Source organism: Sparus aurata, chromosome 8 (assembly GCF_900880675.1).
Source record: "Sparus aurata chromosome 8, fSpaAur1.1, whole genome shotgun sequence".
NCBI lineage: Eukaryota > Metazoa > Chordata > Actinopteri > Spariformes > Sparidae > Sparus > Sparus aurata.
Window position 1 is genome coordinate 9,579,952 of NC_044194.1, and position 18,002 is coordinate 9,597,953.

The 18,002-nt window shown below is 44.7% G+C and overlaps 1 protein-coding gene across 1 annotated transcript; it reads right to left on the reverse strand.

Annotated features, from left to right (window-relative positions):
• Positions 1 to 1,371: 1,371 nt before the first annotated feature.
• elapor2a (endosome-lysosome associated apoptosis and autophagy regulator family member 2a) lies at positions 1,372 to 17,454 on the reverse strand. Its single transcript, XM_030426803.1, has 22 exons — positions 17,134 to 17,454; positions 15,440 to 15,560; positions 12,825 to 13,014; positions 12,583 to 12,730; positions 11,564 to 11,653; positions 10,255 to 10,360; positions 9,991 to 10,143; positions 8,890 to 8,978; positions 8,602 to 8,782; positions 8,385 to 8,513; positions 7,473 to 7,563; positions 7,281 to 7,383; positions 7,064 to 7,201; positions 5,645 to 5,908; positions 5,373 to 5,546; positions 5,068 to 5,254; positions 4,792 to 4,888; positions 4,598 to 4,699; positions 4,354 to 4,480; positions 3,774 to 3,952; positions 2,338 to 2,506; positions 1,372 to 2,136 (listed from the first exon to the last, which is right to left on the reverse strand). The coding sequence occupies exons 1-22, from the start codon at positions 17,227 to 17,229 to the stop codon at positions 2,068 to 2,070; spliced, it is 3,003 nt and encodes a 1,000-aa protein (XP_030282663.1). The 5' UTR covers positions 17,230 to 17,454; the 3' UTR covers positions 1,372 to 2,067.
• Between the last annotated feature and the right edge of the window lie 548 nt (positions 17,455 to 18,002).

Consider the following 18,002-nt stretch of genomic DNA (forward strand, 5'->3'; position numbering starts at 1 on the left):
GTAAAGTTACTTTTACCAACTGTTGACAGGTAAGTTTTTAGTTTGCACTTGGATTCCTGATTTCTGCGTGTAGAGAAACAAGAAACAGACTAAAATCAAATCAGACAAGGACATTAAAGATTGTAAAAAGTTTTCTCTCAACATCTCTCTGTTGTCCACTGCCCTCTACTGGAGAGCCCACTGAAGGCCGGGAGCCACAGGGGCTTATTAAATAATCATACAACGAGAATTATTTATATAAATAGATATTTTTGTAATCATGGAAAAACAACAAAAGATAAGACCCTTTTCCGGTAAGATTTATGAGAAGCTGAGCCGTGTTCGGACGAGGGTCAGAACAGCTACAGATGATTTAAAAATTGTTCACAGAAATTGCGAGTCTGGTTCCTGAATCTATCTTCAAATTATTACCACCAACGTTCTGGTGAGAACCTGAAATGTAATCAGTCACTGTGTCCCACCAAATCAATATTACCATCCCGTCTATGATGCTTTTATTTTTTCATTTTCATTTTCAAATGTCACACTGACAACTGGCTCATTTAAGCTGTGTGAGGTCATATAACATGTTGCATGTCAATATCAACTCTTTGCACAAGGAAGATGTTAAAATAACAGTCAGAACTGTTCTGACCCACAGGAGGTGGTGTGACTTGTGTTATTATGATCATTTTGAAAGTTACACGTCACTTTAAGGCAACACTGACCTGCTGTGCACTCAGATTTTAAGATATCAGGCCCAAGAAGTGAGAGGCTTTTGAAGCACTGAACAATTTCAACTTCAAGTTCGGAACACCTGAGCATTTTCTCAGCTTCCACTAAATCAGAAGAAGAAGCTGGATCGTAAAAATTCAAATCCACAAAAAAAAAAAGCCCTGGGACATAAATCGGCTAGCTGAGAGTTAAACCGCTGATTACACAATGGCTTCGGTTTATTTTGGCACATCTGCCACCGAGATCAGAAAACAAGCTGTGAGTTGTGATTTGTCCTTGAAGAGAGCTCCATTTAAGTGCTGTACGTTATGATGATAGGGAAACATTATCTCTGCTGCTGTAAGTGAACACTTGCCATTACAAGGAGAAATCATGTAATTATGGGGAATTATCTTGTCAAAGTAATATGCAGCACAATGCAGTCCCATTGTGCAACAGCTTTACAGCTCAGTCGCACTCTTGAGGCAAAAAAAAAAACGGGGAAAAAAATACACAAAGTCGTCGGCATTTACTGGACTGATTACTGAACCTTTTTCCCCCGAGGAAAGCCCCAAATTTAATATCATATATTCAAAATTACTTTTCAATTAAACTGCCAGTTGGACCGCTTTGTGTCGAAGAATCAGTAGACAGGAGAATCAATCAAACGGAGTCCGCTTATACATAAATACATCATAATTTATTTGACATACATGGACAGCCAACACCACAACGTCACCTCATCTCACATGACATCTTCATTTTCATCTTCTCCTCATAATAAAGTAATTTCAAACTGAGCAAGAAAACAAACAGATGAGAAGATAGAGCCTTTTAAATGGCCAGAATATAACCAGCAGTCTGTGTAAACGTCTGTGGGAGATGGACACACACACTCGCCACGGTGATCCTGGTGACATTTACACCGTGGCTGTCTAAAGACGCATTGGACACAGACTCAAATGAATACAAACGTAACAGAACATCAGTCAAATAGGTCCTTGTCTTACCCTGAGCTCTTCTTACAGCCTTTCTGACATCAGCTTGAATCAGAATATTACCAGGAAGTGTCTAACACACACACACACCGGCTTCACAGTACTATGCTTCCAGTCTGGACGGCTCTGTCGTACCGAGCTTTAAGGCCACCGTGTTCGTGGGACTCCTCTGAACCTGGCCCTAGGTGCGTGCTGTGTGTGTGTGTGTGTGTGTGTGTGTATGTGTGTGCTTGTATGTGCGTACACACAGTTGGTATTCCAGGTACCAAAGCTCATAAAGGGGTTGGTTGGTTGGTTGAAGGGGTCGTTTGGGTGGAAAGTTTCCGGAGGGTCCCGTCTCTCAGCCCAGTCGCTCCCACTCGGTTGCACCGCCTCTCTAGCTCCAGACCAACGCTTTGGAGTGAGACGAGTTGAGCTGCACGTGTTCAAAGTTCTCTCCGTTCCCCTAACATCAAAAACACAAACAATCATTCGGCACATTCGCTAGCCTCAAAATCATCTTTTCAACATCCTACGTTTTGTCAAAGCACTCTGAATCATTTATGATTATTCGGGAAAGGTGCTGTATTAATAAAGTTTGATTGGGGTTTTTTTTTTGTTTTTTTTTTTCAGAGCGAGATTTTCTTACTGTGAAAGTGCCACTCACTTTGGATGCTATGGCTTTGAGTTTGCCGAGCAGAGAGGGTTTTGTGTACACGACTTCATCCTCCATGTCTGCCTCGTTCTCTCCCTCCATCACAGCACAGCTGTCAGCACCTGGCAGCTCGCACTCCTTATTGGCAGACATCACCAAGCGGGAGTACTTGTACTCCAACCTAGCGGGGAGACGAGCGAAGGGAATCAATACAGCAGGAAGAAAAACAAGAAGCGGAAAGATGTTGCCCACATGAATATTGACAAAAATGATGTGATGTGACAAGGAGAGAATGGCAGGAGAGATCAGACAGCAGCAGCTCGGAGGCGAGGCAGAGCTGAAGGAAGAATGACAGAAAGCTGACGGGAGCGCCCGGGGAGAGCGTGCAGGAGGAAGAGGACTCCGGTGTAATGATGATTTGCAAAGTGTTTTTTTTGCATTATTTGGACGCATCTGAAATATCATCCAGCAGGGGAAACCACTGACTGACTAGCTGCACCTAATACTGTAGGTGCAACAGGTGATATCTGGCATCTTTGCAGTCTTCTTTGACATCATGCTGTTATACAGCCTTCCAGACTGCTATATTTTACCACAGTGCCTGAGAGCCACCATCATTTTAAAACGACTTCCAATGGATTTAAATACTGAGCTTTGAATAATAGATACCTTAAGCCTTCATCAATAACCGGAACCTGAAATAAATACGCATCGTAACATTGAGATCTGTGACTTGTTGCTTCCACTTAAAGTCCATCTAAAAATGTCTCCGCTGACTGTTTATCATCTTATGTGTGCGGATATTCTGTGCAGTGATTGAGATCCTGACCCACCATGCATCGTGGAAAGAGACAAAGACATTGAGGTTTTTCTTTTTTTATTATTCTTATTGAAATCACATCAAGTTTTCCGGCTCTCGGTACATGAGTGGGATGCTGTTTTTTTTTATCCGGGGCGAGATTCACTGTAGACTCAATAGGGAGGGATTTACTGGCTTGCGGTGACTTTCCCACACAACTGTTGTAAATTTTTTTTCAATCATGGAAGGCCACAAAGACAATGTGAGTTACAGAATTTTGCTCAAAATTGCATCAATTAACTAAAATCGGTATACAGGGAGAGCTGCCTGGAGGACAGGGGAGACTTTTCAGCACATAAATGTGGGTTTAAGTGTCAGAAATGTCTCTTAATTTGAACATCTTTTATGTTGAGTGTTATCCAGAGAACACACTGTAAACGGAGAGAAATGTAGTGGATCACATTGTCGTAATAGAATCGGACCAAAGTTACTTTCCCTTCTTTTCGGTAGACTGAGCTCCAATTCATCAGTCAAGCTTGGTTAATAAAGTGAGGCCAACATACGTCACGTTTGGTATTAAATCAAAGAGGAGGGCTGGGAGTAGGGAAAGAACGGGGAGAGGAAAGAAAGGTTGAAAAGGGAATCATACCTTTTGTTCTTCTTCCAGAAGTAGCAGGTGAGGGAGACGAGCAGCACTGCGGTGAACGCTCCCAGTCCTGCGCCCAGCCTCACCCAGTACTCCATCCCCTCGCACGGCAACGTTTTCTTCTCCGGCAAGGCCACGCCTCCCATACACAGCTTCGGCTCCGTCCACACATACAGCAGGTCCTGAGGGGTGAACACGCACGCACGCACGCACGCACGCACACACGCACACACGCACACACGCACACACACACACACACACACACCAAGCATGAAATAAGAATTATACAAAGAATTCTCTCTTTAGAAAATCCCCCCGCGTATACGGTGCTGTTTGACAGCATTTGGAGAGAGGGGTGTTTGAAATTGGTTTGGATTTACTCCTCAGCATTTCAAAGTGAAACAAAGACTGTCGGCTTTAATGGTGTGTGTGCGTCAAAACCCTTTTTTAATGCTTGGGGAGTATGATTCCTACAGTCCGTTGGATGTGGGTGTAAACAAGCCCACAGATTAGAGCTCAGTCAGCACATTGTTTCATCCCAAATCCAGTCCGTCCCAGTGCTTATGGAATATCTATCACACACCTGCTGTCCTCCCTTGCAGGCTCCCTCTATCTGATGGTAGTCTCTGTCTGTGCATGTAGGACAAGCTCCCGAGCTCTCCCAGAGGAAATGGAAAGTGCAGCCGTCGCATGTTCCTGCAGGGCACCGGCTGTAATGGCCAAAAGCACAAGCTGTCAGGTCTGCGCCGGCATCAACAACACAGATAAACAGGTTTGTCATGTGATATGAGGCAGGCGACCGGAGAGAGTGACAGACAGGAGAGTACCTGGGAACTGAGAGATCTCCTTTTGTGCTCTTTACCGGGTTGCAGCGGAGTGTCACCACTGCGCTCCGACCCAAGACGCAAGATGAGGTCTCGTCCAAGGACCTATGAAAAAAATTGAGCAAGAAAGAACCTTAGAGCGATCCTCTTTTTTTTCCACCTTTTGTGCAGAGAATCTCTGAAATTATAGGAGGTACCTGTAGTAGAAGTTGATATCAGGGACTTTCTTGGAGGTCTGGGGCCACAGCTCTGGTCCCGCCTTGACTCCGTCGAGTGCGTTCTCCACCGTCACTCCTGTTAATCACATACAAAGACAGACTGATTCAAAGCGTCTGAGATTTTGCTTTTTCCTCTGCGACTTCAAAAGATGAACATGACCGGACCTTTTTTCTTTTTTTTCCCCATCTTTCAAAAAGCACCAACAGCTGCAGGAAACACACTGTGCACAATGCAGCGCGGTTATGTTCGCTCACCGAGGAATGTGTCAGCCAGGTTAATGGATTGCGAGGAGAGCGCCGTGTGGAAGCCTCGTCCGCTCGCCGGGATTATTGTCGACTGACAGATGAAGGTCTTGACGGAGTTGGCTCCCTCACCTTTCTCTCTCTGGGAGTCGGTGACGGATAGGTCCGTTACATTGTCGGTGCACACGGCCAGCTGACCCTTAGATAAAGAACGAGAGCAAACAGAAAAAGGCGTTGCAATTCATCCACATAAACTTTTAAAAGGGCAGTATTTTCTGCTTGTGTGTGTGTGTGTGTGTGTTTTCATCTCCTCCCACCTGTCCCCCACACAGGCTGATGTTGAACTGGTGGAAGTACTTGGTTCCTTTGGAGGTGAAGCTCGGACCGTTCATCAGCGATCCCACCGACCCGAGGAGGCTGAAGTCAAAAGTCAGAGTGGCGTTGCCCTCGGTGTGGGTGAAGTGACAGTCGCTGTAACATAATCTGTGATCCTGTAAAAGAAAAAAACAAACACATATAAAACATTTGTAAAAGTCTGGTAAACACGATTGTAAGAGTAGCTCCATTTCCTATCACGACGCCTTCAAACCTTATCGCTCCTGCTGGCGGGCCCGCAAGGTTTGCAGGCGTCTGGGCCCGGCGTGGCGTGAGAGACAAGGTACGTGTTGCGCGGACACTCCGTGCACTGGCTGGTGCGCGTGTCTATGTAATGTCCGGGTGGGCACGGCACACAGGTGGAGCTGGAGGGCTGGGCGCTGAGGGCGCAGGCCCGGCACTCTGAGGACACCCCGTCCACAGCGTTGCTCACCGTGATGGAGTAGAGCCGCGCCACGTCGTTGACTCTCCGACGAACCTGAGAGATCGCAGAGAGACGAACCCGTCGTTATTGAGGCCGTTTTTAAGCATCTTTATCTATTTTTTTTCTATTACTACCAAGTTGCTTTTATATTGTATCCAATAATATCTGATGTTCTTTCCCTTTCTTGTTTATTTCTCATATGAAGCACTTGGTGTTTGTACTCTCTTTTTTCTTCTTGTACTAAAGCAAACCATCTTTTTCCACATGCTCTCACACAAACCCTGAAATGAGTGTGCCAAAACATACACGACTGGCGCTTGATACAAAACGCAGGTACAAGTTAATGATTTAAGCTTCACCTCGACCCTCTGCCACTGAAGTTGGAGGCATCTGGACTGAATGCCCTACCTCAACAAAAACACTATTCTTTCCAGTGTTCAGGCTTTGTGCAAGGTAATGAGTAAGCACAGTGATGAAGTAGTCTGTTTGATTTGTGGTTCGGTTTAAACACTAACACCACCTCAGGAATGATCTTTAATACCCAACAGAAGGGGAGTGTTCAGTGTACCAAGTGTGGAGCGGATGTGCAGGTCCAAAGGCCGTCTCAGCTGTTCGTTGAGCTTGCTTATTGAGTCGCTCCGGAAATATATTTTTCAAACCTTTTCTCGTGTCTGGACATAAGACAGCGAAGACGGATACATGGATATGCAACAGCATACACTATAAATGGTTTACACCTAAAAGGGGCGTGGGCTTGTCTTTGGGTTTCGATTCATGTGTTTAATAATAATGATCATTTCACTTACAGAGGTGAAAGAAGTACTCTGTCACTGATAACATTACTTACTAAAGTAAAAGAATGGAAGTATTACCACCTAAATGTGCTACACGTTCTGCAGAATGGCTCTTCTAAATGTAACATTATTGTAAGATATCACATCATATCACACAGCCACATCCTATTTTTTTATGTAAAAAGTATCTTTAAGTGTCAAATAAATGTAGTGGAGTACAAAGCAGAATATCTCCATCTGAGGTGTAATGGAGTAAAACTATAAAGTAGCGTTCTCATCATGTGTCTTAGTCCACACAATGTCCGTAAACATGAGGAGAGGAGATAAATCCTTTAACCTCAGCTTAAACCATGTTTTAGTGTTTTGTAGCCGTCTTTATTTATGATCCATGTAAAAGTGTTGACCGCATACTCACATCTGATGGTTGGTTCGTCCTCTGGAAAGCCCACGTGTAGGAAACGGAGGCGTTCTTTGTCATGATGTGCGTGTACGACTGCCTCGTTTTCGCTCCCTCCCAGGACTCCACCACTGTCGTGCTTTTCCTGTTTACATCCTGAAAATAAACACGGTCACTTCATTCAGCTCACCTTTCACAATCTTTCACAAAAAGATTTGTGGGGGGCTAGTCTCACCATCATGAAGTAGAGCTCGCAGTCAGCCGCGCACACGGTTTCAAACTCAAAAGTGATGCGGCCAAACTCGGTCGCAGAGTGGCTCGACACGGACGTGGGGAGCCTGGTGGGAGATGGAAAAAGGGAAAAGGGGAAATTAGTCACGACAAAAGCAATCAATGGAGACCGAAAACACAAGCTGACCGTACTTACTTGAAGCCAGGAATATGGATGTTGAGGATGAGGTAATCATTATCTGAGCTTCCTGCTCCGCTCTGGATGTGATCGCCTGCCACCTCCCAGCCTAGAGGACGTGACAAATACAAATAACCCTTCTGTTTCGAGATATATATACAGTCAGGTAATACTGACTGGATTAACTTTGGTCAGTCTACTTTTTTATTGTTCATTTTTGTTGAAAACTTTCAAAAATAAACTAAAACTATCAACAGAATCTAAAGAAAAAATGGCTTTGACGTTAGTGCGTCTATTAATTGAGTTGCAGAGATATCCACTTAACTAGCATGCTAATCAGCTAACCTCGGCCCATCCCAGTGCAAAGCCAACACCAACACTTGCCCTGGCGCCCCGAGCTCCCAGTATGGACCACTAGATGCACGGCTAAACAAGCTAACGAGCTAACGGCAGCCACAGTTTACCCCAGGTTACTCTGGTGACATGCAGCCTGTTTTGAATTTGACCAATTCTTACATAAAGCACCTTTAAGGAAAAGGTTTGTTTTTTTAGGGGGGTTTTTTGTGCATAGAATCAAAATAAAGGATCAATAAAACATTTGTGTCTATACAGTAAAATGAAAGTGTTAAAATACATTTGGTGGCTTTACAAGTCAAGGTACAACTAAAGGGATATTAATTTGCCAATCGATTAATTGTTTCAGTCATTTTACAAGCTAAAATGTCAAACATTTACTGGTTTCAGCTTCTTGAATGGAAGGATTTGTCACTTATGATGGTAAACTAAGAGTCTTTGGGTTTCAGACTTTTGTCTTAGCATATTTTTGACTATGTTGACACATTCTTTTATGAGAAGCAACAGGGAGAGAAAGACCAATATAAAGACAGATAGCAGGATATGGATGTATAGAATTTAAAAAAAGACACCCACCATTCATACTGTCACATTTGGAGTTGCCCACATTGAAGCACGACGTCTTCATGTTGGCAGGAAGAACATTCCACCATTTATACTCGTAACCCAAAGTGGGCTCGGTGCCTGCCGGACACTTCCTACACGCTGCGGGAAGAAAACACAATGAAAAACACGATTAGGCAAACGAAAGTCACTGGCAGGGATGAATCTGGATAAACAAAGCCCTCAGTACGTTTCATCCCGTCGGAATAGGTCCCAGGTGGGCACGGTGAGCAGGTGGCTGTGTCGTTGTTATAGAAACCGGGGTTACAGGGGGGGCAGGGCTCTCGCTCTCCACTCGGAGGCAGCGGCTCAGCATCGGCCACGCCCTCCAGGCAGATCTTAGGCTCCATCCACTTATACATGACCTGCGTCTGAAACCACACAGAGATGGAGACGGGATGATGGAACAGAACTGTGATTGCGGAACGGCTCTGCTCTGGGTGTTTTAAACCTGGAGGGCGGCCCCTCCGTCTCTCACCTTGCCCTCGTGGTCGCACGCTGTGTGGATCTGGAAATAGTCCTTCTTGGAACACGGAGGTTTGTCCTTACACGTGGCCGATCCCTCGGCTACGGGGACGAGTGGACAGAAAACGGAGAAAATTAAACAACATTTGCCAAAGAAACACAGCTGCAGACTACTTTAATAAATAATGTTTCGCAAAGCCAGTGCATGAAAGAATCCAAACGTAATGCGGAGCCGTTTAGTTGAAATAAAATACAGTGAAGCAAAGGATGATAGGTGATGCAAGATGTGAATGCAGACGGGAAATAATAGAAAGACTAATGTGCTCTTAAAGAAGGCCACTTTGGCAGGAGACTGCTAAAAACACAGCGGTAAAGCAAAAAGGTCATTCAATATGCATCAAGAGCTTGTACTGAATTAAATATGTAATGTGTTCTGAATAATCGAGGCTCCTCTCAGTCTCTTCGCCGTGGCTCCACCAAACAGGAGACACACTCGCAGTTTTCGGAAGCAAATAAGAGAGGAGGAAGGAGGAAGTCACTTTATTAGACCATGTTAAGATATCGCAAATTGACGAAAGCCAGGTTTCTGTTAATATACCGGAGAACATCAGCTCTCTTCTAATGGTTTTAATCCATTAGCCCTGCCTCTCAGCTGGGCAGAGTCGTACCCTGACTGCTTTTCACGCTGCAGTGTATTTGTGTTAACGCCTGTCGAGCAACAACCTAAAATAGATCAAGGGGCACTTTACTTCTGTCCCCAGAAAAGGCAGATTAGAAAACAAATTCGGGGAAAAGTAAGTCATATAGGAGCTTTAGGAAAAACACCGGGAGCGCGGCATTATCTGAAAAAAATACAGCGACTCCCTTGCGACACCCGAGCCCTCCGCACCGAACTAACAAGCGCGTTTCTCCGTCTCAAGTTTGACTAACGTGGCTGAAAATAGGACGAGCTCTCGTTCTACCCCTTCTGCTGTGTTCTGCGCTCCTGTGAGCGGCACCGATAACAATTATGCCACACTGAGCACTGCCACTGCGCTTTCATTGTGTCGTTCCGGAGATTCAACATGCCGTGGGATTTGGAACGCTTGAATTTGCACCGCTGTTTGTTTCCTACCTGCATACTGAGTGGTGGTGTTACAGGGGGTGCAGGAGCTGGCACCGTGGCCGGAGTAGGTGTCGTGAGGACAGGGGTCGCACGTGGAGGAGCCCGGGGAGTGGCTGAACGTCCCTGGCTTACAGGGGAAACACTCTGAGGTGTAGGCGACTCCTGGTAGAAGGGAGTGACAGAAAGAGAATGAAGAAGGAGGATAAATACATGATCAAGTGTACTGATAAGATGAGCGTAGAACACAGAGAAGAAAGGGAAGTCGCTCCCGACCTTCTATTTGAACATTTTTCAGCAGAACAGGCTTCACCACTTTGGTCCCCATCAGGACTCCGCCTGTCCTCCAGTACAGGATGTTGGTGCCAGATTTCAGGTTCACCTAGAATACACAAAATATCATGTGTTGTCAGTCAAGCTGTATGACAAAGCAGGCGCAGAGGTTCAGAAAACTGGTCAAACGGTTTGAGAAATGAGATATGCCATCTTCAAATGACTTTAAGGAATCAGTTTCACTGTAATGTGGTCATTTCAACATGCCTTCTTACAGAGTTGTTGAAAGAAAACGTCCAGGATGTTTGGGTGTGTTTACAGAAAGATATTCATAAAACCTGTGCAGAAAATAATTGTTGTAAAGTAAGTAATCAGCTGGGGAAGTTTCGTGTTGATATATATTTTGACCCTGTGCGTTGAGGAGACTGAAAAAGGTGAAAACTGAACTAATAGATGTCACCAGGAAACTTTCCCAGTTAATTACTCACATTAAGATGATACTTTTTGTATTACAACCTTTTTAAAATGTTCTGTTTAGTATGAAAGTATGCAAATGACTTAGAGTTTTTACTGAGGGAATTATGATATCTCTTTTTATCGCCTCTTAAATCTGAAAATACCATACCAGATCTACAGTCGTAAAGAAAATAATTAAGAATAAAATGTTGGATCAATCAGGCTGTTATGGATACACTCTGTTAAAACCTTAAGGATATAGAAAGGATTAAAACTGGTAAGTTTAATGATATGACGACTTCCGTTCATTTTAGATAAAGAATAAGACCCTAAAGGTGCATAGAGCTGCAAAATCAATATTCTCAAATTCAAACAGTAGTTCATAATAAGCAATAATGTCATACATATATATATATCATATATCATATAAACATAATATGGCTGGATAACTAAACTTAGAAATATTTTCTTGGATTCTTTTCAAATGTAATCTGTCTGTCTGAAACTGACTAAAAAGTCCCACATTTCAAACCCCACAAATACTTATTTCATTAAACCTTTATTGAACCATAAGCTACAGAAGAAAAGAAATAAACATTTAATGTTCTCCAGGAGATCCACTTACTGCATCCACCCTCCGCCCAGCATTAAAGCTAATTGCAATTTTACAGCGACTGGAAAAATACTGGAGACAACAATAAGTGATGCCAGCCGCTCTCTGTGAACTAACAGGCTTCCTGTTTGTTTCCACCCACTTCTCGCTGCTCGGCCCGAGCTCAACACATTTACTTCGGAGGGCCGAGCCCGGCTGCCAACGATCTGTCCTCTGAAGCTATTGTTTATCTGAAGCGCTCACCGTGTGGGTCGCCCATTCGCCGTGGTTGGTCAGCTTGAGCCACTTTGCGTCAGCCGACTGATCCATCTCCTGACACTGGTCGTTCTGGATCTAAAAACACACACAAAGGATCAAACTACAGTATATACAGTATAACTACAGTATTAACTCATATACGCGTGTGCACTGGGAGGATTTAGTGGCGTGCAAAGACTTTTTGAAGGGCAGGGGCGAAAAGAAGGGCACTTTGGCTCCCAAAAGGGCATTTTATCATGTTTTAACCAGCCAAGGGGGCAGTTAAGTGTGTTTTCCCAATCAAAAGGACACTTTAGCACGCGCTTTTCAACAATTGGGCCACGAGGGGGGTCGACTGCCCCCCCCCCCCCCCCCCTTGTGCACACCAGTGGTTGTGATGGCAATTTAATGAAAAAAAGAAAGAAAACATCTGCCACAACATAATGATTCAATACAATCTTAATCTTTCCAGCAAACCTGCCTTCAATTAAAACAATTAAGAGACTCATCGTCTGACTCACCATGGCAGCAAAAGCACAGGTGCAGCTAATGACATTACTTATGGGGTCTGCTCTGTGTCAGTATCCCAGCAGTGAGCCGACACGCACAATACACTGAAACCGGTGCACCTACCCGGAATGCGGTCAGTATACCTGTCTTTTAACAGATTCTTAACACAAAGAGGTCTTTCCTGGAGCCATCGGGTGTCATGTGAGGCAAATGTCAGCTCACGGCAGACAATGGAAGAGGTGTTGCTTCACTGAGGAAACACTTTTACAGAGAAACTGCCCCTAAGGTAAATCAGTGCTCTTAACAAGAGGTACAGCATCAGTTGTAGTATGCTTTCTAATTGGATTTCTCCAACTAGATGTAGCATTTCTGCATTAGCATTGTGACCATTACGTGTTCGGGCATCGATGGGGAGTGAAAAGACGAACTGATGTGCTCTCCGGGGTGTCTAAAGCATCTCAGCATCCACTTAAACAGATCGATTAAACAAGACGACAAACGCTAATGAAACTCACGAAGAACTCGAACAGCAGGTTCTTGTCTGGATACTGGTACTCAAAGCTGACGGAGCCCTGCTTCTTCAGGTGGACGGCGTAGATGAGAGAGACCGTGCACTCGTCCCTGTTGGACTCCAGGTAGTTTCCTTGAGGCACCCAGGACGAACTGCAGGGAAAAAGAGGCTAAATTAATTTTTACACTTAGAATCCAGCTTTCAGGGTTTATTGTTTTTGTATTTTTTGCAATTCAGCTCTCACACCTGTTGCAGGTGAGCCTGTCATCTCCGCGGGGGCTGTTTTCTAGCGAGGTTGCCAGGCTACTGAATCCAGCGGGCATGGAATCCCATTGGTCGAAGCGGACGCCGCTGCCGAGGGAGTAGCTCCCCGCCGCACACTGGGTGCACTCCTGAGCCGACATCTCCAGGAACTCCCCGGCGTCGCACGAGAAGGCTGGAGGCACAGAGGGATGGGGGGAAAAAAAGGGGAGAATATTGAATAAGTCGTTTCCTGAGACTCCTTTGCATTTTTCTGCAAAAATAACACACACAAACTGAATTTGCACACGGATGAAGACGCTGCATTCAGTCTCATGTAGCTCCTGTGATGAGGCAGCTTAATCCTGACATCCTGTTACACACTGCGCTTTTCTTCCCCCACCCCACTGAGCCATCGTGTCTTCTGCAGCTGCCAGTGTTTTGACAGTGTGAGCCTTTTCTGCATACCTGATCTGGTCATATGCTATTGTGATGCCTCGTCATGCTTCAAAGCAAAGAATGCAACAAAAAAAAAAAGCTCGTCTGTGGGTATGAAATGTGTGGTGTGTGTCATCCGGGGGATAAGGTGTAATTTGAGGATAGTTTTGCTGTGGCACTCATTTTCATGGTGGCAGGTAACTTCATTAACCGAGCCTCTTGCATTGTGTTATGTCGAATCACAGATAGCACGATCGTTAAGATGTCAGATAGTTTGCCCAGTTGCTACAAGGAAACGCATGTCTGATGTTCTTCCACTGAATTTGAACAGGAAGAAGGGACCCAAAAAAAAAACAAAAGGCATTCAGTGTTTTATTCAATGATCTATTGTTTCAAGAACTGTTTCTCTTTCATGCAGTCACATGTGCAAAGCATCCGTGTAAGAAAGCCTTACGCCCATTATTATGCACCCCGAGAGTTATTATCTTCTACTAAGATCTCACCAGTGACAATCTCAATCCAGCCATTAGTGAAGCGGTGAAGCGACAGTATAGGTCAAATCTGTTCCAGGGAAGCCCGACAGGGAAAAAACTTGTATGACTACTTGTAGAAAATTCAGGGGGGGTTTCACACACTTAAAGTCTTCCTTCCTGGCTCCACTGAGATGAGACAGAGATAATGTTTGTGAGTGCTGCTCGTCCCAACACAATTAAGGATTTACCGCTCTGACTCATCTTTTACTTAGATCTGATTCCATGGACGAACAATCAAGAGCACTGACAAGTACTAAATATCAAAAACACGAGAAAGCCCCAACTCTGCAAATGTCCTGTCTTAATCTGATAGTTTAATACTTAGAAACTGTACATGAGCAGATTTCCTCCTGGTGTGAAACACCAGCTACTGAACCTCAGATAAGATGCATATAAATCCCACATTTAAATGCGTCTGACAATACACATTAAATGGTGCGATATGTACAAATTTCAGTTGAAAACAGAATGTAAAAAAAAACAAAAAACTGTTTTGACATCATACTGGTCCAAAGCTCCTGTGCCAGTGGTGTAAGAGACACTACCCTGTTGATCCAAGCTCCCAGTCTGGACCAGTAAGTGAACGGCTAATCAAGCTAACTAGCTAACAGTTACTCAGTTACTATTTTGATATGCTGTCCCGTTTTTTGTAGGAATTTAAAATGCCAATTCGTACATATAGCACCTTTAACATAAATCTAACAAGTTATTTGAAAATGCTGATGATAGTCTACCCATGATTCCTTGGGCAATCTTGTGAGCATGCTAACTTAACTAACCACTAACTCAATCGCTGTACTGCACCTTTCCATAAAGGAAAACTAGCCAGCTCGTTAAGTATTATTGAAACATTTATCTCCAATTTGAATTATCATCACCCCACGTGCACAGACAATGTTGTTAGCCACAATGGATTGTTTTTTCTACTAACAAGCAGGAGACTCTGACATACCCTCCACCTCCAAAACCATTGGAGATAATTGCAGAGGGTAAGGCTAACTTGGCTAACATTAGCTATACTACAACTGCTGCAGACTAGTTCATACATGGCCCTACATGTTACTGAAGGCACGGTTTAAACTGCAACAGAATTTTGAAAATATACGTAAGTAGTATGGCGTTTTTGTTTTTTTACGTTGCATTGTCGCTGACACTTCAGCTGACGCCTTCAGCTGAAGGGTCCTTGGCCTCAAAAGAGCCCAGTATAAATCAGTTAATTAACGACTGGTTTTTAATTTCCAACTATTTTGATCATCTTTTATCCTTTTGAGTCATTTCTTAAAAATTCTCTGATTGCAGTTTCTTAAATGTGAATAAATCTTTGGGTTTGTGGATGAAACAAGACATCTGAGGATGTCATCCTGGGCTTTGGGAATCACTGATCAGTATTTCCCACCATTTTTGGACATTTTTATAGACCAAACAACTAATCAATATATTAAAAAGATTATCCAGCAGCAGAGCAGCTGTGTGACAGTGTGTTGCTCTGATATTATTGGCCAGTGGCTTCACTTGGTCTTTGAGTAGAGCAAATCCAAACAGGTTGTGGTGGTGGGATTTCCAGGCTCCTGAGCGTCTGTATCTCACTACGAAGAAGGTGAGATACACACACACACACTTTAACTTTCACTCAGTCACACTTATACTTACTGCACTCAGTGCCGCGTACTGGTTCTGGTAGTCCGGTGCAGGCCCCGGGGCTCTGTGGGATGGCCACTCTCCACCGGGATCCTGTGCTGTCACACTCTGTGTACTCATAGTAGTAGTCCGCCTGCCAATTACACACACACACACACACACACACACACACATATGCATAAGCAATCGGTCACCACAACCCAAACAATGGGCAGAAGTAGGCCAGAGGTTGGTCAGTAAACATCACACCACAATTGCCACCACCCAAATCAAAGCCCTGAGTCATCGCATTCTGGGTGAGAGTCTTTTACAAATCAGAGCTACTGCATTAGCAGCCAGCGCTGAAATTAACTTCCACATCCAGCTGCTCAGCCTCACAAAACATGTCCGCCTGTTATCACTAGAGCCACAGCCACTCTTCTGCCCTTGATACACAACATACCATCTCCACGGCGATGGGAACAGTGGAGGGGGGGGGGCCAGTGGCAGCGGTGTGGCTGCCGGTAAAACAGGCGGGGGCATCTCACCAGCAGCTTTTCCACATTTTCAGGATGAACACTGATGTTGGTGTTACAGTTTTTAAATGTGGAGTCTGGAGCGAAAAGCCTTTAGCTTCTCGCCTCCACCACCACCATCTCTGTGTCTACAGAGGAGGGTGGCCTAATTTCTGACAGTTTACATAATGTTGCTCCTTGAGCCAAACCAGATTTTGACACCACGGCGAATGCATGCAAGGGCTGTTGTGCGAGGAATGATTTTCCCTGCTGTCAGTCGTGCCTGTGGGTCCTGTGATCGAGGAAAAGCATCGCTGTGAACCAAAAGCATCGACGCAGACGCTTGAAACGTGACAAACCTGCTGAGAAAAGTGATCTGAACTCTGTCGCACTCATCATATCTCAAGCTGTGGTGAATCACTGACGTGGCAGACTTTCAATACTCATCTCGCACTGTTATTCTTAAGCATGAGAGCATCTGCCCTCCCCCCCCCCTCTAAGATGCATTTCCCCCAGAATGAATGACCGAATCCAAGATATCAGCTCTGATGTCGCACGCAGCCATCCAAGATCAGCAGCACTGTCATTTAGCACCATTATGTTGCCTTAACCGAGGGAGCGGCTGTAATCTCCCTGCCAGTGTGAGAGAGCACAGATTGGGACCAGAACTTGGGAGGAATGTTTGCTCCTTTATCTTGGAACTTGTCTGTGCTGCCAGTCAGGACCCCGAGGAGGTGTTGAGCTGAGCCAGACCAGAAGGGGAAGGAAAAGGGCCAGTCCATGCAGGAAGCTGATAACAGAACCATGCACAACACTGAGTGGTGAAGTTCAACACACACCAGAGCCTCAGCACACATTCTCCATTCATGCACTTTAAACTTGATCTTTTTTTTTTTTTTTTTTTTTGGCACAGTGGCGCTCTATTTCCCACCTCCTGCAAGATGACGACGAGAGGGAATGATTATATATATATTTTTTTTTTTTTTTTTTTTAAGAAACATCACATCCGGAAATGTGTCATCAATATTTAATCGTATTTGAGTAGTACTGGATTACCCCCCCCTCCCCTCCTTACCACCACCACCACCACCACTCACTGTCAGTGACCACAGCAGCTACAGTCAGTCCGTTTACGCTGTTTTTCTCTCCTCCTTCTGATTGCTCTAAAAAGCTGAGGACGAGCTGTTATCGATCGGCTGTGGCATCTCTCACCTCGCTACACGGCTGCTGTCCTTTGGCCCCGTCAATCAGCCCGAGCGCGCAGAGGATGAGAGCGCAACTGGCGACGAACCAAGCCGAGGACCGCATTGTGGATCATCGAGGGGGGAGAGAGGGAGGTATAAAAAAAAAAAGAAAGAAAAAAGAAAAGGCCTCGATCCAGGGGAGATAATCGTCTCATATAAAACCTGAGATCAGTGGTTGTTCGGGTACGAATCGACACCTGCTCGTGTCGCTCCTTGTCGGCAGATTGTAACCCTCACCACCTGCGATTATCCTCAGACTGTGCGCTCCGGGGCTGCTGCCTCATCACGATCAAGCCAGGCGGCGTTAAATAGAGCTTCCGGTTCACGTTTTCAAAGTAAAGCTCGCACGACGCACACATCGGAGAGGAATCGTTCGCTAGTTTACTTATCCATTCGTCTTTTCCCAGTAATTATATTATAGTTGTGTCAAAGTAAAAAACCTTCCTCGCCGTGAACAACAACCGCTTTACTTTCCCCGTCGTGATGGCTGGCGGTTTTATTTTGAAGGGGAAACAATACAACATCCGGTGTTTTCTGCTGACTTGGCGCAGCTCTCCGTGCGTGTGCCTTTAACCACCGGCTCTGACGCTCCGGTGACGTCGCTCAGGAAAAAAAAAAATAGTGTTTTGTTATGTTGGAGCCAGCCTGAAAAAACGATAAAAAAAAATAAAAGTAAATTTAAAAAAAATACGTTCAATAAACGCTTCAATCTTCAAGCTGCATGTGTTTAGATGAGCTGGAATATTATAAAATTAGGGCTAATTTACAGTTTCTGTAGAGGTCACGGCAGCAGATTTCTTTTTTAAAATGCCCCAGCTGCGTTTTGTCCTGACCCTG

Excerpts from the sequence above, each read along its gene's own strand:
- elapor2a (XM_030426803.1), bottom strand. The coding sequence starts at position 17,229 with ATGCGGTCCTCGGCTTGGTTCGTCGCCAGTTGCGCTCTCATCCTCTGC. Across the intron at positions 4,481-4,597 it reads GGAGATCTCTCAGTTCCCAG|CCGGTGCCCTGCAGGAACAT; the intron begins GTACTCTCCTGT and ends TGGCCATTACAG. Across the intron at positions 3,953-4,353 it reads CCTGCAAGGGAGGACAGCAG|GACCTGCTGTATGTGTGGAC; the intron begins GTGTGTGATAGA and ends TTCACCCCTCAG.